Source organism: Agelaius tricolor, unplaced genomic scaffold (assembly GCF_023055355.1).
Source record: "Agelaius tricolor isolate 1412-34295 unplaced genomic scaffold, bAgeTri1.0.p SCAF_9, whole genome shotgun sequence".
NCBI lineage: Eukaryota > Metazoa > Chordata > Aves > Passeriformes > Icteridae > Agelaius > Agelaius tricolor.
Window position 1 is genome coordinate 11,852,050 of NW_027269269.1, and position 15,745 is coordinate 11,867,794.

The 15,745-nt window shown below is 43.2% G+C and overlaps 1 protein-coding gene across 1 annotated transcript in view; it reads right to left on the minus strand.

Moving 5' to 3' along the window:
* HEPHL1 (hephaestin like 1) overlaps positions 1 to 539 on the minus strand; it is a 32,503-nt gene extending 31,964 nt beyond the window's left edge. Inside the window, exon 1 of the mRNA XM_071432762.1 lies at positions 370 to 539. Within this exon, the coding sequence (XP_071288863.1) occupies positions 370 to 539 (170 nt within the window). The remainder of the gene's footprint in view (positions 1 to 369) is intronic.
* Positions 540 to 15,745: the final 15,206 nt, after the last annotated feature.

Genomic DNA, 15,745 nt, shown 5'->3' on the forward strand with positions numbered 1-15,745 from the left:
GACTGCTTGGTTATAGCAAAGCTGCAGTTTGCTTTTTGACACCAAGAACCAGAGATACCTCCATCTCTATGAAATACAGGTAGGGGATTTTGAGCCCATACTTGATGCTTTTTTAAAAAAATATCAGCTCATTAACATCCTCTTCAAATACACGCTAACTATCCCCTTGCTTAATCAACCACAATGGAAGAGAAATCAATCAAAGTCTAGTCTTGCCTTGAAACTGAATTCCCACCTACGACAACATCATCAGAATAAAAGCAAGGAAAAGGCCATCTTAAGACATTTGCAGCAAGATGACCACATGAACCGATTTTGTTTTGGAGTTGTTGCTACACCTCCAGCTTACTCAAGCCCCCAGTCACTTACTTGTCCTCTAAGAGGCTTTGCCCTGTGATCAGATTTTTCCCAGATGGTGCATAGTCCCAGTTCTCTTCCACAATCCCGAGGTAGTAAGTTCTGGTCCTTGCTTCCACCAGCGCGCACAGCCAGAGGAAGCCGAGGGCGCGGAGGCAGCCCCCGCGCTGCGCGGGAGGCATCTGTGGTGCTGACTGCGAGGCTGGCACGGGCGGCAGCAGCAGGGTGCACCAGAGCCAGCTCACCCCTCCCTCCCTCCCAGCTCCCAACAAGTTATAAATAAGGAAGGGACAGAGCAAAGCTCCTCCTTTCCAGCAGGTTAGGACGGGGATAGGTAGAGAGCCGGGCTATGCAGAGCAGGGAGAAGGTTGCTGTCATGGCAGGACCTTTGCCAATCCTTTGGTTAGTGAGTAAATTACTCACTTACCTGTCCAGGCTAGAGCCAGTTGGTGGTTTTTAGAAGTCTGGATGCTTTTCAGTCCTCCTTTGTCCAGACTAGGTGATATGGCATACTAGGGCAGAGGAGGGGTTAGTGGTTTTGACATCCTTGTAAAAACCCTGTTTAAAAAAATTTATTTTAACTTCTTGATCATGTCTGAGATTTCTAAAAATAGCATCTTGTTGTCTTCATTGTTTTTTTTAAATGACATAACACTAAGGTATAATCCAGCATTATCAGAGAGAGCAAAAGAATTGGCCAGTACCTCTCATCATTTTCTAATCTATTTATTAAGACTGAAATTGATTTGAATATATGCAGTTTGAGAGTGCCCAAAATGAGGTACCTTTTTAGAAGCATCCCTGGAAATTAGAGCCCTTATAAAAGTCTTTCTATTTGGACACCTAAGAATTGAGGCACATGAAGATCACCCTTTTATTAACCTTGGCAATTAACATACCCACGTAGCTCTCTAGAAAATCACTCCCTCGCTTTACAGCTTAACGTCTTCCAAGAGGATATCTGTGTTACCATCTTGGCAAAGCCCAGTGTAAATGTATACTGGATAGGATAGGATAGGATAGGATAGGATAGGATAGGATAGGATAGGATAGGATAGGATAGGATAGGATAGGATAGGATATTTTAAACCACTTAGGAAATGTCCCAAAAATATCTAGGTGACAAGACACTTTGCAAAATCATACTGTTCCTATTTTTTAACTGACTACAGGTATAAAAAAAGTTGCAGTTCTGGAATAGAGTTCTTGAACTCATTGCAAACTTTAACAGTTGTGAAATTCCCCTTTCAGGTCCAGAGCCATCTGACCTCTTCCTGTGGAAGCTAATGGTTATCCATTACTAGGGATGCAGGAGGCTTCAGAAACAGATTTGGAAGTCACAGGTTTAGTGCTGTCCACCAGGATGTAGCTCAGTGATGTGAGTGATGTTTTATGTGGCAGTTGAGTGAGGTTCACCCTCTGGCATGTGGGAGTGATGGCTACATCAATGGTCAGCTGTGCTGAGCTTCCCTCTCCTCACTGGTGTGCAGGTGTCTCTGAAGTCACAGAGAACAACTCAAAAAACCTGGTGCTGTTGACAGCAGCCCAGCTCCAGCCACCTGGACCTTGATGGGTCTCATCTAAATGAAGAGACAAGGCACACAGGCACATGCAGTATTGTGCTGAAGAAGGTTTTGGTGGTTGTAGGCTATGCTTTCCATTTCTTTAGCTATGAAGACTGAAAGCCCAGTGTATGTGGGTTATATATGTACAGTCAGACAAACTGCAAATGGTCAGCTTGACACAGTTATAAAAGCAGGAGTCCCTTGGCCCCCTAAATTCTCTCTGATACATGCTGATGTTCATTTGCTCATGTCAGTTAATTGATGAACATCGAGAAAGAGGAGAGGTGATAGGACAACACAGGTGTTGTGCAACAGGACAATACAGGTGTTGTACAGAGATCCTCAGAGGCAGCACCTCCAGTCTTCCTGATATCCTTGGACACCTTGCTGATCTCTTCACTCTTTTGCTGCAAAACCACACTGTGCCCAGCCTCTTGTCTTCTCACGTCAATCTGTATCCTCTTTTCCAAAATGCTGATACTCTCAAGTCATCTTCCTTTTCCACTGCTTTATTGTGCCACTTTGTTGTTACTCAAATGATGATGACTAAAAGCACTGTGCTTTTAACAGGCCTAATTAGAAAGCAAAAGAAAACACAATGACAGTGGGAGCTGAGCTGAGCTTTGCCAGCCCGTGGCACATCCAGGGAGCATGCCCCTGGGGTGGGACAGATGAGCCAGCTGCTGGGCTACAAACCTGTGGAAAGGCCAAGGGGACACTTGGAGGCTAACAGGATCCCACTGTCATCTCTTAACAGGGCCTAGGAATACTTCCCCCGCCCAGAGGAGCTCTCCTGAGCCCAGGGGAGTTACAGACTTCATCACCTGTCACTCAAGCACCTGCATTTACAAGAACTCGTGCCTATTATGCAAATATTCATTGTCATGGTGTAACAAGCATTTGCATTCGAGTAGGAAATATGTTTATTTATAGGGCACTGTTCACTTTGCATGAGATTGTGTGGAGTTCAATTGCTTAAATCAGCCATTTGCATGCCATTAGAGATATTTAAGGACTGGGTACAGGACCAATTTAATCTAGACAGTGTTATTATGATTTTCTGTCCGTGTGCTTTTTTGTAACTCAAGAATTCTGTTTTCTGTTTAAATCTCAGTATATGTGGACTAATATAACACAAATGCATCAGGGTAATGGTGAATACGAAGGGGGAGTGTCCAATTCTAAGCTGACCTCTGACTGCATTATAGTAATTTAAATAATAATAGTGCTATGTCCTAGTTTTTCTATTGCTTCTCACGCACCTAGGATTGGATCCTGGCTGCTTTATTGTTAGAATACCTCTTTAAAATTCAAATATGAAGTTAATTTATTTGTCTATTACTGTAAAATTTACTTGTGTAGCAGGAATAATGTGTAGACATTAGCACCCTTTATCAGCAATGTGTTGTAAGTCTGGTAAACGCCTTAGCTTGGCTTCAGCACTTAGTAAATCTGGCAACTTGTATACCCTTTGCATCCACACATTAACACTTAATTACCTTGTCACATCATTAAACCCAGGCACATTTGCATTCCGGGGAGGTGCTGTGGGCGTGACTCAGAAAAAGATGAAAGAACAGCAGTTTTGCCCTTGCATCAGGAAAATTTCTGGGAAGCTCCCTTCCAGCAGTGAGCTCATGGGATTAAATTTGTCACTTTGTTCAGGATCCTTTCCGCAAAGGGGTTGGCTGTTGGTTACTCTGAGACTTTCTGTCCCTCTGAAGGCTAAAATTAGAGCATGGCTGGGTTTCAAAGTTTTGCAATGAGAAGCAATGTTCATAGGACTGAAGGGTGAACATCTTGAACACCAGTTTGTGAATGAGCCCCAAAGCATCACCAATAGAATTTTCTTTTCAAGTAAACCAGGAATTATTGGAAGAATTAGCTTAAGTTAGTGCACTAAAGCCCTGACTTGCGCTAACTAACATTAGTGATCAAACTAAAACATTAGTGATGGCTGTAAGATCAAAGAAGAGAGATGATGGATGTGCTGACCTTTGTCAGTTCCTTGACATTAGATCATAGACGAGCACTTTATTCAGGCTGCCTGTGACTGAAGCCCAGCTTTGATTCTCCAATCACTGAGCAGATGATGAGCTGATGTTCACACAGATTGTCTACTCTGTGATTGTCTGCTCTGCTTTCTCTTGATAGTAGTAGTTCCCACTCATAGTGGATTCTTCCTGGTGCCTCTGCTGTGTTCATTTGTGTCACCATTGCAATCTAGGTTGGAGAACTGGTCTCAGTTTCCAGCATAAGATTACCCTCAGCTAGTATTGCCACCAGCCCTGGAGCCCTGCCTGTAGTGACTATCCCAAGATGACAGTGTGTCTGTGATACATCTGGGAATTGAACCCTCCTAAGTTTTGCATCAGCCTTTCAACCAGGACATCCTCTCCCTTCATCAGTTGTCCCATTCTTTCCAGACACAAACACACATTAAATGTAAAAGCCTCTTTGTATATCACTTAAAACAATTTTCTATTATTGCACTTTCAAAAATTTTTTTGAGTTGCAGCAGTAGTGAACAGGATATAAACCTCACGTTATCGTGGGTAGTCACACAAGATGCATGTGAATTACTTGAATCTTTTGAGTTCACACTGGTAGGTTGGAAATCTCAAAAGGCATTCAGAATTTCTGTTTGGAGTTCTGGATAGGACTTTGGTGAGAAAGGCTTCCTTGGCATACACAGCATTTTCCTGGAGCATTCCAAGTCTGAGAACTGAAAACTGAAACTGTTGGAGACAGAAGAACAAAAAAGCTGCTGGAACTCCAAGAATAACAAGGATCTACTATCAGTGAAGATATTAGAAGTGCAGCTATATCCCATATTACACACGACACGGTGAACCTGACTCACATCTGCCCAGAAGTCTTTGTGGCAGGATGGAAACTGAACCCATCCCTCCAGATTCCCATGTCAGAGCCCCCATGGCTCCCTGGCATTGCCTTCCAGCCATTTGGGCTCAGTCCATGCACCCAGCTCAGGGTCACAATTGGGCATTTACCACAGTGGTTGTCTGGAGATCATTAGTGCAGAATAATTTTCTCGGTACCTGTCTGCGTCTCCTTGCAGAACAGCTACTTTGGTACCTTACCAGCCATTGACAAATCTTGAGGCAAGGTGTGAAATGGAAAAAAAGGGCCTCTGTTGTGTCAGAAGCAGCACACAGATCCTTTCTTTTCTGTCAACATTTGGAGGCAAACCCAGTATCTCTCACACCACCAAAAAAGTGTGATAACATAGATTAATTTATATTTCAAAGAAACCAATTATACATTTGTAAAAAAAACCCCTAAAGTTATTTCAATTTGAAGAGTGTAAAGGAATGCAATGATGAGAAGAAAGGCATTTAACTGAGCACTGAAAGGAACTGCAAGCTTGAAGAGATTACAATAAATTGCCAAATAGGCTGGGCAAGTAAAAATTGTTCAACCTTAAGAGCCATTAAAACAAAGCTAAAAAAAGTAAGTTTTGATCCTAATTAAGAGAAGCTTCTTGTGCGTGGTAACTCATGTAAATCTGCACTGTTAAAACAAGGTTAATACCTCGACAGAACTTCAAGGCACATTATTTATGAGTTTCCATGGAGTGGCATTGTAACACTCAACAAACATGAAAGAGCTTAGCATTACATCAGCACTGTGGGACAGAACATGTTTATTAACCCTATTATACAAATGAGGAAGGAGGAAGTGTACACAATGTCCAGTTGCTCATGAAGCAAGGGAGCCTGGTCTCTTGACTCCCTCTCCAGAGCTGGGAGCAAGGCAACAGCCCTCCTGGCCCCCAGGCTTCCCCCTGCGCACGGGGCTGGTGGAGATCAGGGTCTTGCTGGACTTCAGGTGTTTGTGGAAGTGATGCTGTGACAGGTGGCATGGTGAAACTCTTTCACACACACCTTTGCTGCCTGCCAGCAAGAGGGCCAGTGCTGAGGTTCACCTGAGCTCTCCTCCAGGCAGCTCTGCTGCCTGTCCAGCCTCCTCTAGTCACCCCGTGGGCACCATGGGATCCTCTTCCATCACCATGGGATCCTCTTCCATCACATCTCATGGCACTGACCTACTTACTTACTCTAGAGGAAATGTGACCCTTTTGTTTTCCTCCCTTGAGATCATTGCCTCATTTTCTCTCTGGGTGAATAGGGGAGTTGAGGTAATAAACCCCAGCACTGGAAACCTAACCAGGACTATTTAAAGCAGGTAGAAGAAAAGAAGGTACCAAGCATTGTGAGCAGAAAAGAAAGAACTGATGTGATTGCATCTGTTCAAATGGCTTCAAATTGTTGCAAACTCAATTCTGACAGGCAACCCATCCCCAAGACTGATATTAAGCTGCATATTCCAAGCAGGATTGTGACATTTTGCTTAGTGTCTGTTGATTAAATGGGAGGGTGCCATATGAAGTGGAAGAGCTGACAGGAGTTACCTGATGTCCAGACAACTTCTTCTGGCCAGTTTCTCGGCTGGAAAGGAGAAAATGTGGAAAATGTCACAACCTTGTGGAAACATGGATGATTGCCCACAGTGAAATCATGTGATTTATGGGATATGCTGCCAACACTATGAGTGCCTTTCATCTGAGCCTACATAGTTTTGCAATAAGGAGCAGCCCTTGTTCTTCAGTGACTATGATACTTCCTGTTCAAGCCTATGCTACAGCCTGAGTACCATTCCTGGAATGGAAGCCTTTCAGGTATGATATTAAAAAGGAAAATATTTTCAGCAGCATTAGAAATTTCATAGTCTATGGAAAGAAACCTCTCTTGTCCACTAGCTCAGTTACAACTTTGAAGAGCTTGCTGTGGTATTTCAAAACATCACCTGCCTTTGTTTTATAATTTCATGTCAGTACCTGATCTTACATAGTTGATACTGAGAATTTCTTACTTTCCCCTGCTGAGTACAGTCCTGGGAGTTGCAGAGTACCCTTGTTTTAACAGAGATCTATTTAAGACTCCAGATTTTTGTCAGATTTGACTGTCAGCATCTTTCTTTGCAAGAAAGAGCTGTGAACACTGCGGCAGGGCCACAGTGGCAGGGTGGCCACACATTGTATATAAGGCTGATCAAATTTGCCACCAAAAGGGTTTTGAAGTGAAAGGCAGCATGGTGCAAACCTGGCTGCACCACCCTTGGATCCAAGCTGAAGTGTTTCTGTGTCAGGGGTCATTTACATTTCTGAAGTCAGGACTAATTCAGAGTCACTCAAGTTTTGCCAACTTGGTGTCAGCAGAAGTTCCTTTCTTCCCAGTCCACGTTAGTTGTTCAAATGGTAAACTTCATGAATGACAGTGCCGGACATGCATCCTCCAGCTCCTGCAGGGCAGATCACACAGCTCCACAGCCTGTATGTTTTGGAAGTAAAAAGTGGACATCAAACCCCACCTCTGGATACCTCAAAAAGCCTCCTAAGTGCTGAGCAAGCTCCCCCAATGGAGGAAACATGGTTTCAGCTGACTAACTGTAAGCACTCAGTTAGCTTAGCTTCTCCTCCTGTGTGCTCATCTAAAAGTGGGGATGATTACATCTGACTCCCTCTCCAGGTATTTGGAAGCTAATTTAGTTAATGCTTGTCAAGCACTTTCAGGTCTTCAGATGAAAGGGGCCGCAGATAGGCAAAGCACTGCTATTACTATTAATTATTTCTATTGTGCAAGGAGACATGAAAGCAGCAAGAGTGATGATTACTCGCTTCCTTTACAAGTGTCAAGACACAGCGCAAATACACAGACGGGGATCCTCCCTGCCCTGCAGTGCTCCTAATCTCACCAGCCAGATCACCCAGACAAAGAGCGGCGAAGGGAGCCCAAACCCAGACAAGAGGAATACATGTAGTGACTTACCGCACACGGGTTGGGTTTCGCAACAGCTGCATTTTTACAAGTGTCCTGTTAGCCAAAGAAAGCACGATAGTACTGTTCTGAGGTATTTAAAAATCTCAAGTCAGCATCTCAAAAATGGAAAAGTCTTTTATAAAAGGTACTCTCCTTGTTTGCCCTCTAATTTTTGAGCAAATCAAGCTTTGAAATTTTTCTTTGCAGCCACGAGCACTGAAAATATTTCATTAATAAAGAAGATGTCAAAACTATCCACGAGCAATCTGAAATATTTGGACAGGTAGAACAAATTCCTGGTGGTAACAGGTTGCTGTCAATCGACTGCTTGGCAGGAAGGAAGTGAGCATGGGCTGCATGACAGCTCATCCCTCTTCCCTCCCGTGTACCCAGCGAGTCTCTAACAATTAGTTTTCATTCTCCTCAAAGTGCCAGGGGGCTGGGTGTTAGGAGGAGCTTACATGCAGTGATGAAATGCTCCACAGTAATTTGTTCCTTTATCTAATGCCTGACTAGACAGGCAGACAGATACAGAAGTAAAAAAAAAACACAGGTGGGTCGCAGACAGATGCTGAACACTCTCACAACATGACTGTGAAAGGGCTGGCTCAGTGGAGGGAGTGGGAAACATGACCAAAGTCAGTAGCATAGCTGCAGTGGGACGCTCTGGGATGAGATGTGCCAATCTGAGCCGTCACACCTTTCCTTCAGAGTGTGAAGGGTTGCAGAAGCAGATCCTGGGTCAGGGAGTACCAGGTGTCAGGCATCTGCATCCCTCACCTCCTTCGGGGTCTGTTTCAGCCCGTCAGTGGAATGAGCTTGTGGCTGGACCTGGGTGAATGTCCTGGGTGAATCCAGGAATTGCTGGGTGAATGTCCTGGGTGAATCCTGGCTCAGTGTCCTGGGTGAATCCAGGAATTGCTGGGTGAATGTCCTGGGTGAATCCTGGCTCAGTGTTCTGGGTGAATCCAGCAGTTGCTGAACCTTCCTCTGACTGCTGTATGAATCCAAATGGTATTCTTGTTTGCTTTTTCCCAAGTAAAAGCATCCTGTCCATTTAATAACAGCTAGCGAACATGGTTAAGACAACACCAGCTGAATCTTTTTTTTTAAATTTATCATGGGAGGAGGATGCCTGATGGAAGACACCACCAGACATGTGCTTTAATTAAACTATTGAACTATTCTTCAAAGAATCCCAGCCTCTTTCAAAAAGCAATTCTTCCAAGGAAGAAGCAGCTGGATCTCTTGGAGATCATAGGGAAATGCCTCCTTATCTCATTAAGCATCTCAAGGATATTAAAAATAGATTTAAAATGCGGAACCAGCTTCTTCCATACACTGCTTCTGCTTTCCAGGGCCACGTTTCATCCTTGGGCTCCTCCAAGCTCCCACTAATGGTTATCGACACCGTGGGATGTGCCCCCTGGAGGAGGCCCTCCAGGCTTTTATTCTGGCAATGCATGTGGCAATTCATCTCTCACCTAGCTCTTTTGTGATCCTGTCTCCACCCAGTATCTTCCCTCTTATCACTTCCTGGAATTCTTGCCTTTCTCCCAGCCTCTGGAGTCTTGCCATCATCACAGAGTTAATGCAGGTCTTGCCCTTAGCTCAGCTCAGGCCCACACCTAATATGAAAAATGGATTACACCACCAAGGAATGACATGAGCATACTCCAGATGGTTTGTTCATTTTTTAAAATCTTGTTTTCTAATCTCTTCCTCATGCTGGCTCAGGCAGTGCTACCTGCAGCTACCATGCCCAGACAGCTTTTGAATATTTCCAGGACTGCAGATTATAGATCTCCAAGGATGGAGACAGACAGTTCACCCCTTTTCAGAAAGAACCTTTAATCATGTCTGCCTAATTTTGCACACAAAAAAAAATGCCTGCAGCCCACTTTCCTCAATGTCCCCTCACCTTCAAAAAAGCCTTGAATCTGCCTTTCAGTGGACATAGTAAAGAATAAATAATTTGAAGATGAAGATTGATTAATTTCTGGGAAAATCTGGGATGTGTTTGTCTGTGAAAGCAGAGAATCCCTTTCAGAAACCCATGCAGTGCTAAGAAATGCCTGAAAGCACTTCCCACTTAGGGAAATATTGACTTAATTGCCTCAGGCTCTTCTGCTATGTATGTGGAGATTTTAAATACTATCCTGTCCCACAATGGATGCAAACAACTAACAGCTTTCGAGTAAGCAAAGGGATGGATTGTCTTTTCTTCAACCAGCCAGCACCAGCTGGAAAAAAACAAACATCAGGATCTGAAAACCAGCTGTATTTCCAAAGCTTATCCAATTTTTCTACATATATTCATTTCTCTGAAACAGGCAAAGTAAGTAGTAAGCACTTCTACTAGCAAGCAGTAATTCTGGCAACAAACCTGGCCTTATGTGCATGTTCAAAACATCACAACTACGCACACAGAGCTAGTATTGATTTTCCTTTTGGCACAAAACCAGATGGAGATGGTGAACGAGTGGACAGTGGCCCTTGCAATAACAAAACACTTGATGGTCACTTCTGACCTCCTGGGTGTTGTCGTCCTCTTTCATTCTGGTGGGAGTTACTGACCCAGGTGCCTCAGCATGGAATGGAAATTTGTAATCTCTTTCAAGTTACCTGGATAAGCTACATCTCTCAGTCTGACCAAAACCAGCACTCTGGACTACAGAAACCTTCCCTCCTGACAGTGTCAAACATCTATAAAAAATATAATGAGCATTTTTTGACAAATCACATTTTTCTTCAGCATATTCCCAGTATTTGTTCTTCATTACTGAAGACTTCCTAAGAAACCTGGAGCAGTTGAGGGCAAGAGAGGAAGGGAGAAGGATCACCAGTAAGATTTCTCTGTTTGCTCAGGTAAATAGGGGCATTTTCCAGGCAGTACTACTTTAGCTCCTAATTCACCCTCTCCCTAAGCACATTCTTGGGCAAACCCTGGTGTCAAAACATATGGATGAGAAATGCCTTTCAGCCAAAACCAGAAAGAAGTGTTGCATGAAACCAGCAAAATGAAAGCACAAACCTCTAATTATTTTAATATTGGATAGTGACAGTGTTGTTCTGTGTTGGGAGTACAAACAACCCTTGGCCACAGGTCGTAGTCCATTGCTATTGTAGAAAACATTGGGGTTGGTACAGTGCTGTCCGTGGGCAAACCACTCAGATAATTAAATAAAACAAGCTTTGTAATAAATCAGATGAACATAGGTACACACAAGCAAGCAATGGATAATGCTTTGTTGGATGGGCAGAGCTCACTGGGTGTGGTGTCAGGATCATTCTCTTCACCCCATAAGGTGCTTTTGCAGAGGGTTGGCTGTGCCATCCCAGGGTCATAGAGTAACTGATAGTGACGGGGCTTATTCCCAAAGCTCTGTCTCTTGGTAGTGGTGCAAGTGTCCCCAGAGGCAATGATGTGAGTGCTGTCATTGCAGGGGGGAAAGTGTGCTTAGCAGGATGTCACCTCAGGGAGCAGGGAGAGTCTAAGTATGTAGGAAAGGGAATTACACATAAAAGGAGAGACAAGAGGAAAGAAATAAGCAGTGGGGAAATGAAAAATAGGTAAAAGAGAAGAGAAGGAAAGATCCATCCATGTGACTGTTGTTGCTGGGAAGTGCATGTCCAGCATATGCTGTGTGTTGGGACCACCAGTGCATGATGGTGCAATGCAGGTGATACACTCCCCAAGAGTACAGAGAGCCTATTTCAAACTTTGTCCAGAATAACTTCCATTCCCCCTCTTCAGACTCGTAGGTATCCTTAATACAAAGACCTTAACTTGCACTACTTAGCCACTAAAAATAGTTGTTTTCTGGCTGTCTCTGAAATTATTCAAGACATGACCTTTTTTTTACTGAGCTTCCTCAATACTCCTGCTGTGCAATCAGCTCTTTATGGCCTGGGTCGTGCAGGTCTTGGATACTCCAGATAAAGAAAAACCTGAATAATGCTGGTAGTGCCATTTCCATCTGCCTGTTTCTACCTTAACAGAGCATGTGCATGCTCCTGGATACAGGCAGGCAGGTTCAGCTGGGCACCTGCTGCAAGAGAAGCAGGGGCAGCTGGCTCTCCAGGCCAGGCTGCCTGCAGTGCCCAACCACATGGACCTTCTCAGAGACAGCTCATCTCAAAAAGCTTCCTAACAGCAGTTAAATTTCCTAACAGCAGTCTCATCTCAGGACAATCAACCTCCCTTTCACTCAGTTGAAGGGAACTTTAACAGCAAAGTGTCACAGGAAACAGCAGAAATAATTTGTGTCAAAATGGAATAAATTAAATTGAGTGGAGTGCCACTGTGTACTCAGAAAAAAGCTTTTACTTCAGAGAAATTGCTCAAGTTTTGTACAAGAATAGATGGGAACAGAGCTCCTTGCTCCTTTTTCCACATCACACCAACAGTAAATAGGCCATTTTTCCTTAGTGCGCAGCAGCCACACTCCAGCTGGGGCAGATCAATTAATAGAGTAAGTGGGCAGTCAGATATGCCCTTCAAAAACCTCCACATGGCTGTAATTCTTCAGTTTCTCACATTGCACCACTCAGGGAAATTGTGGGGCTGGAACTGTTTTCATTCCTATCATGATGAACAAGATTTTTCACATATTTACAGTTCCTCTCTCAGTTCCCATGCTACTACATGTAACTGGAAAATTAATAAAGAATTTATGGCTAAAAGGGTAGAAATAAAAGGAGGATCAGAGCTGCTGCACAGTAAGTCAATATAATCAGGAGGCATTGATCAGTGGAACAGAAAATGTTTTCATAGCCTTAAAAGTCAATATTGCAGGGGGAAAAATAGATGTACACAATTGTATACACTCAGCTTAGCCACTAAACACTCCACAGACAAAGCTCAGTGTTTCTAAGTGTTTTAGAGCTTGCTTGCTTTCATTTCTCTCAGGTGAGTCTGTTGCTTTAGAAAAACAGGTAGGAGTCAGGATGCCTGGTGTTAATACAGATTTTTATTATGTTCTTATTTTTGGCATTTCTCCTGTGCCTCACAATGAGCAGTACTCAGCACAGAACTCATCAAAGACTGAATGTAGATCCTACTTAATAATGAGCACATCTAAAGAAATTCTTGAACCAGTAAGAGATTAGAGTTCAATATATCTTACTAGTATTTTATTTTTTCTGTAGTAACTAGAAGCACTAGTCTTTTGTTAAGCCCCTGAGCACATAAGTGTTATATAAATGTCAATGAAAACACTGAACTTGCCCCAGTTTAAAATCCACATTGTTGATAGATAAACTTTGGAAAGTGCAGAGAAAAAAATGAAAAAGGTCAGTAAAAGAATGTGTAATGCTGGGGGTACAGTATAGGTGAGAAACTACAGAGGTGAGGTTTGCATATCATCCTGGAGGAGTTTGAGCCAGGCAAAATCAGAGAAGAGCAGAATCAAAATGAAGGATGCTGAGCCCAGCTTAGGGTGTTGGGTATGGGAAGATGGGAAAGGTGGTGCCTGAGAAATATTATGGAGTTAAAGTCTATAAAAACTCCAAGCAACCACTATATGAGATTTAGGGACTCAGAGAGTTAGTTCAGTTTTTCTTCTTGTTACCATTTACATTTTAATGAAGGTTCTTTGCCTGAGATCCCTCTGAGATCACTAAAGATTTTCACTGGCTGTGAGTCAGTGATAATTTAATATTATTATTTATATTAAATATGCAACCAGGGACTGAATTCCTGGTGCTTTTGCAGTCACTCTGCCATGCTGGTAGTCCTCATGGATGTGATTCATCTGACAACAGATTCTGACATCTAGATCTGAACAAGAGGTGAGATTCTTTTACCATTAATGGTTTACTGTAACTCTACAGTAATTCCTAAAATAGATCTTGTGATTCTTTTCCTTAGAAGTGTCTGTTTCTCTCACAAGAAACAAGAACAGCCTAGGCTGACATCTATGCCCAAAGTCGCATGAGATGAATTCCACCCTTCACCATCAATCTTTCCCGGTGAGTTTAGAAGATGAAGGTGAGAGGTGAGGATGCAGGTGCTTGTCAGAGAGGTGATGTTTTCAGATGAAGGAAGGGATCTGGGTATATTCCCAGCACAACTGGGGCCAAATCTGACTTACCAAGTAACATATATATTTCTGTGTTTGAAAGTTAGGACATATTTTAACAGTTATTATTATCATCACATTTTCTACAAAAGAAACTCCCTTTCTCCTCAGTATGAGTCTTCACCCAGTTCAATTTTAATGTCTTATTACTCTTCACTGTGTTTTACATTTCTAGTGTCACTTCTACCTTTATTTTCTCTACTGCCAAAGCAAATTTTCAGTTTCCCTTCTCTACTCCTACTCTCTCCTCCTTAGAATAATGTGGTTTTTTGTTTCCTTGCTCCCTCCCTTGGTCACATCTCTCTTTTCTCCCCAGCCTGTCTGTCCTTCTTTCTCTTTTTTCTCCTGTCTCACTGTGATTCTTCTTCTCTTCCCATCCCCATTCTCCTCACCTAACTCTCCCTAGAGCATGCTTTGGAGCACAGCCAGTACTGAATTTTAGCAGCCACAGCCTGCTGTGCAGAAGATGATGCCACAGCAATGGCCAGACTTTGCTATGCCACCACTTCATGCTCCAACCACATTTTCTGCCAGGTACTCATTGTTCCTCTGCAATCCCCTGCCTTTCCTCTGCTGCCAAACTCCACACAGTTGAAATGGTTACAGCTGCAAAAAGGTCTCCACTGCTCCGATCCATGTGTCCCGGGGGCTGAGACATTGACCACTGGAACACTGCCTTAAAATAATCAATAACTGCGGGTGACATGCCAACCTCTCACTGGCCAACCAGGGATAACTTGGGGTATTTCCTCATTCTCAGAGAGAAACAGCTAATTGTTTAATAGAGGCCGTCACCCAAAAACATCGCCGTGCCTCGGTCAAACGGACAAGCTTCAGGAGAGAGGAGCTGGAAAGCCTGAAGCTGGCTGTGGGGAACTCTGGAGGCCATCTTAGCCCTGCTTAGAAGGTAAGCAAAAGTATTTACATGCTTACTGTAGCATTAAAAAGCAAAACTTTCTAAAAACCTCACTAAAAATTAGAAGCTTGCTCTAGCCACTTTGCTTAACGAAGCTGTAGAATGTGCTTTTGGTTGGTGAATTAATAAAGCGTTTTAGTGCTTCTGGCAAACCGGAGTGTTTTCCTAAGCTATAATAACGCATGCAGATCCTCTGATGTGCACAGGTGGCAAAGCGGCATTGATTTTGGTCGTAGAGGCTCTCACTATGTCTGGTGATTGTTGTTTAGGTAAGTTCTCCCTGCAGTTTGAAGTGGTATTGAGATAGGTCAGAGAGAAAGGGCTGGAACCCCCAGCTCTTCCAGCCAAAGCAGCGTCGGGTTGCTTTGTGCCGTACAAGAACTGGGCCCTCCAGCCATGTACGAAAGATGCAGAAGAGAATTCATAACTCAACTACAAGGCTTAGCTTTTGTAGAAGGAGGCTAGGCTGTGCCTGTGCTTGTTTGCTTCTCTCTGGGGAGGGGAGGTAGGTGAGGTTGGGCAAACAAATGGAAAAGCTAAAGCTGGAATGAGACAGGAAAGCAGGCAGGCAAGAGTTAGTGTAAAAAGATAACCTTATTTGAAAGGCAGGTGAAATATCCAGTATTCTTTCCATTTTCCTCCATTCCCTTTCCCCACTTCATCTTTCACTTGCACATTGTTGGTCTGTTTAGATTTTTATCTCTTTGAGCTAGGGTTTTCTCCAGAGGCTTGCAAAATGCTTTGCCAAATTTTGAGCACTGTGTAAACAACAGATAATGACCATAAACACAGAAGTGTCTCTGTTAAAAATGATCCCATCTGGAATAGTTTAATGCCCGTTAGCTTATTTTAAACACAGATTATAAAGCTCAACATGACTGCAAAGTGCTCAGAAGAAAATGCATACAAGCACAGTGCTCTTGTTCAACTCATAGCAGCAGAGAACAATGCAAATTTTTTGCTATAGAAATGCAAACTCAGAAG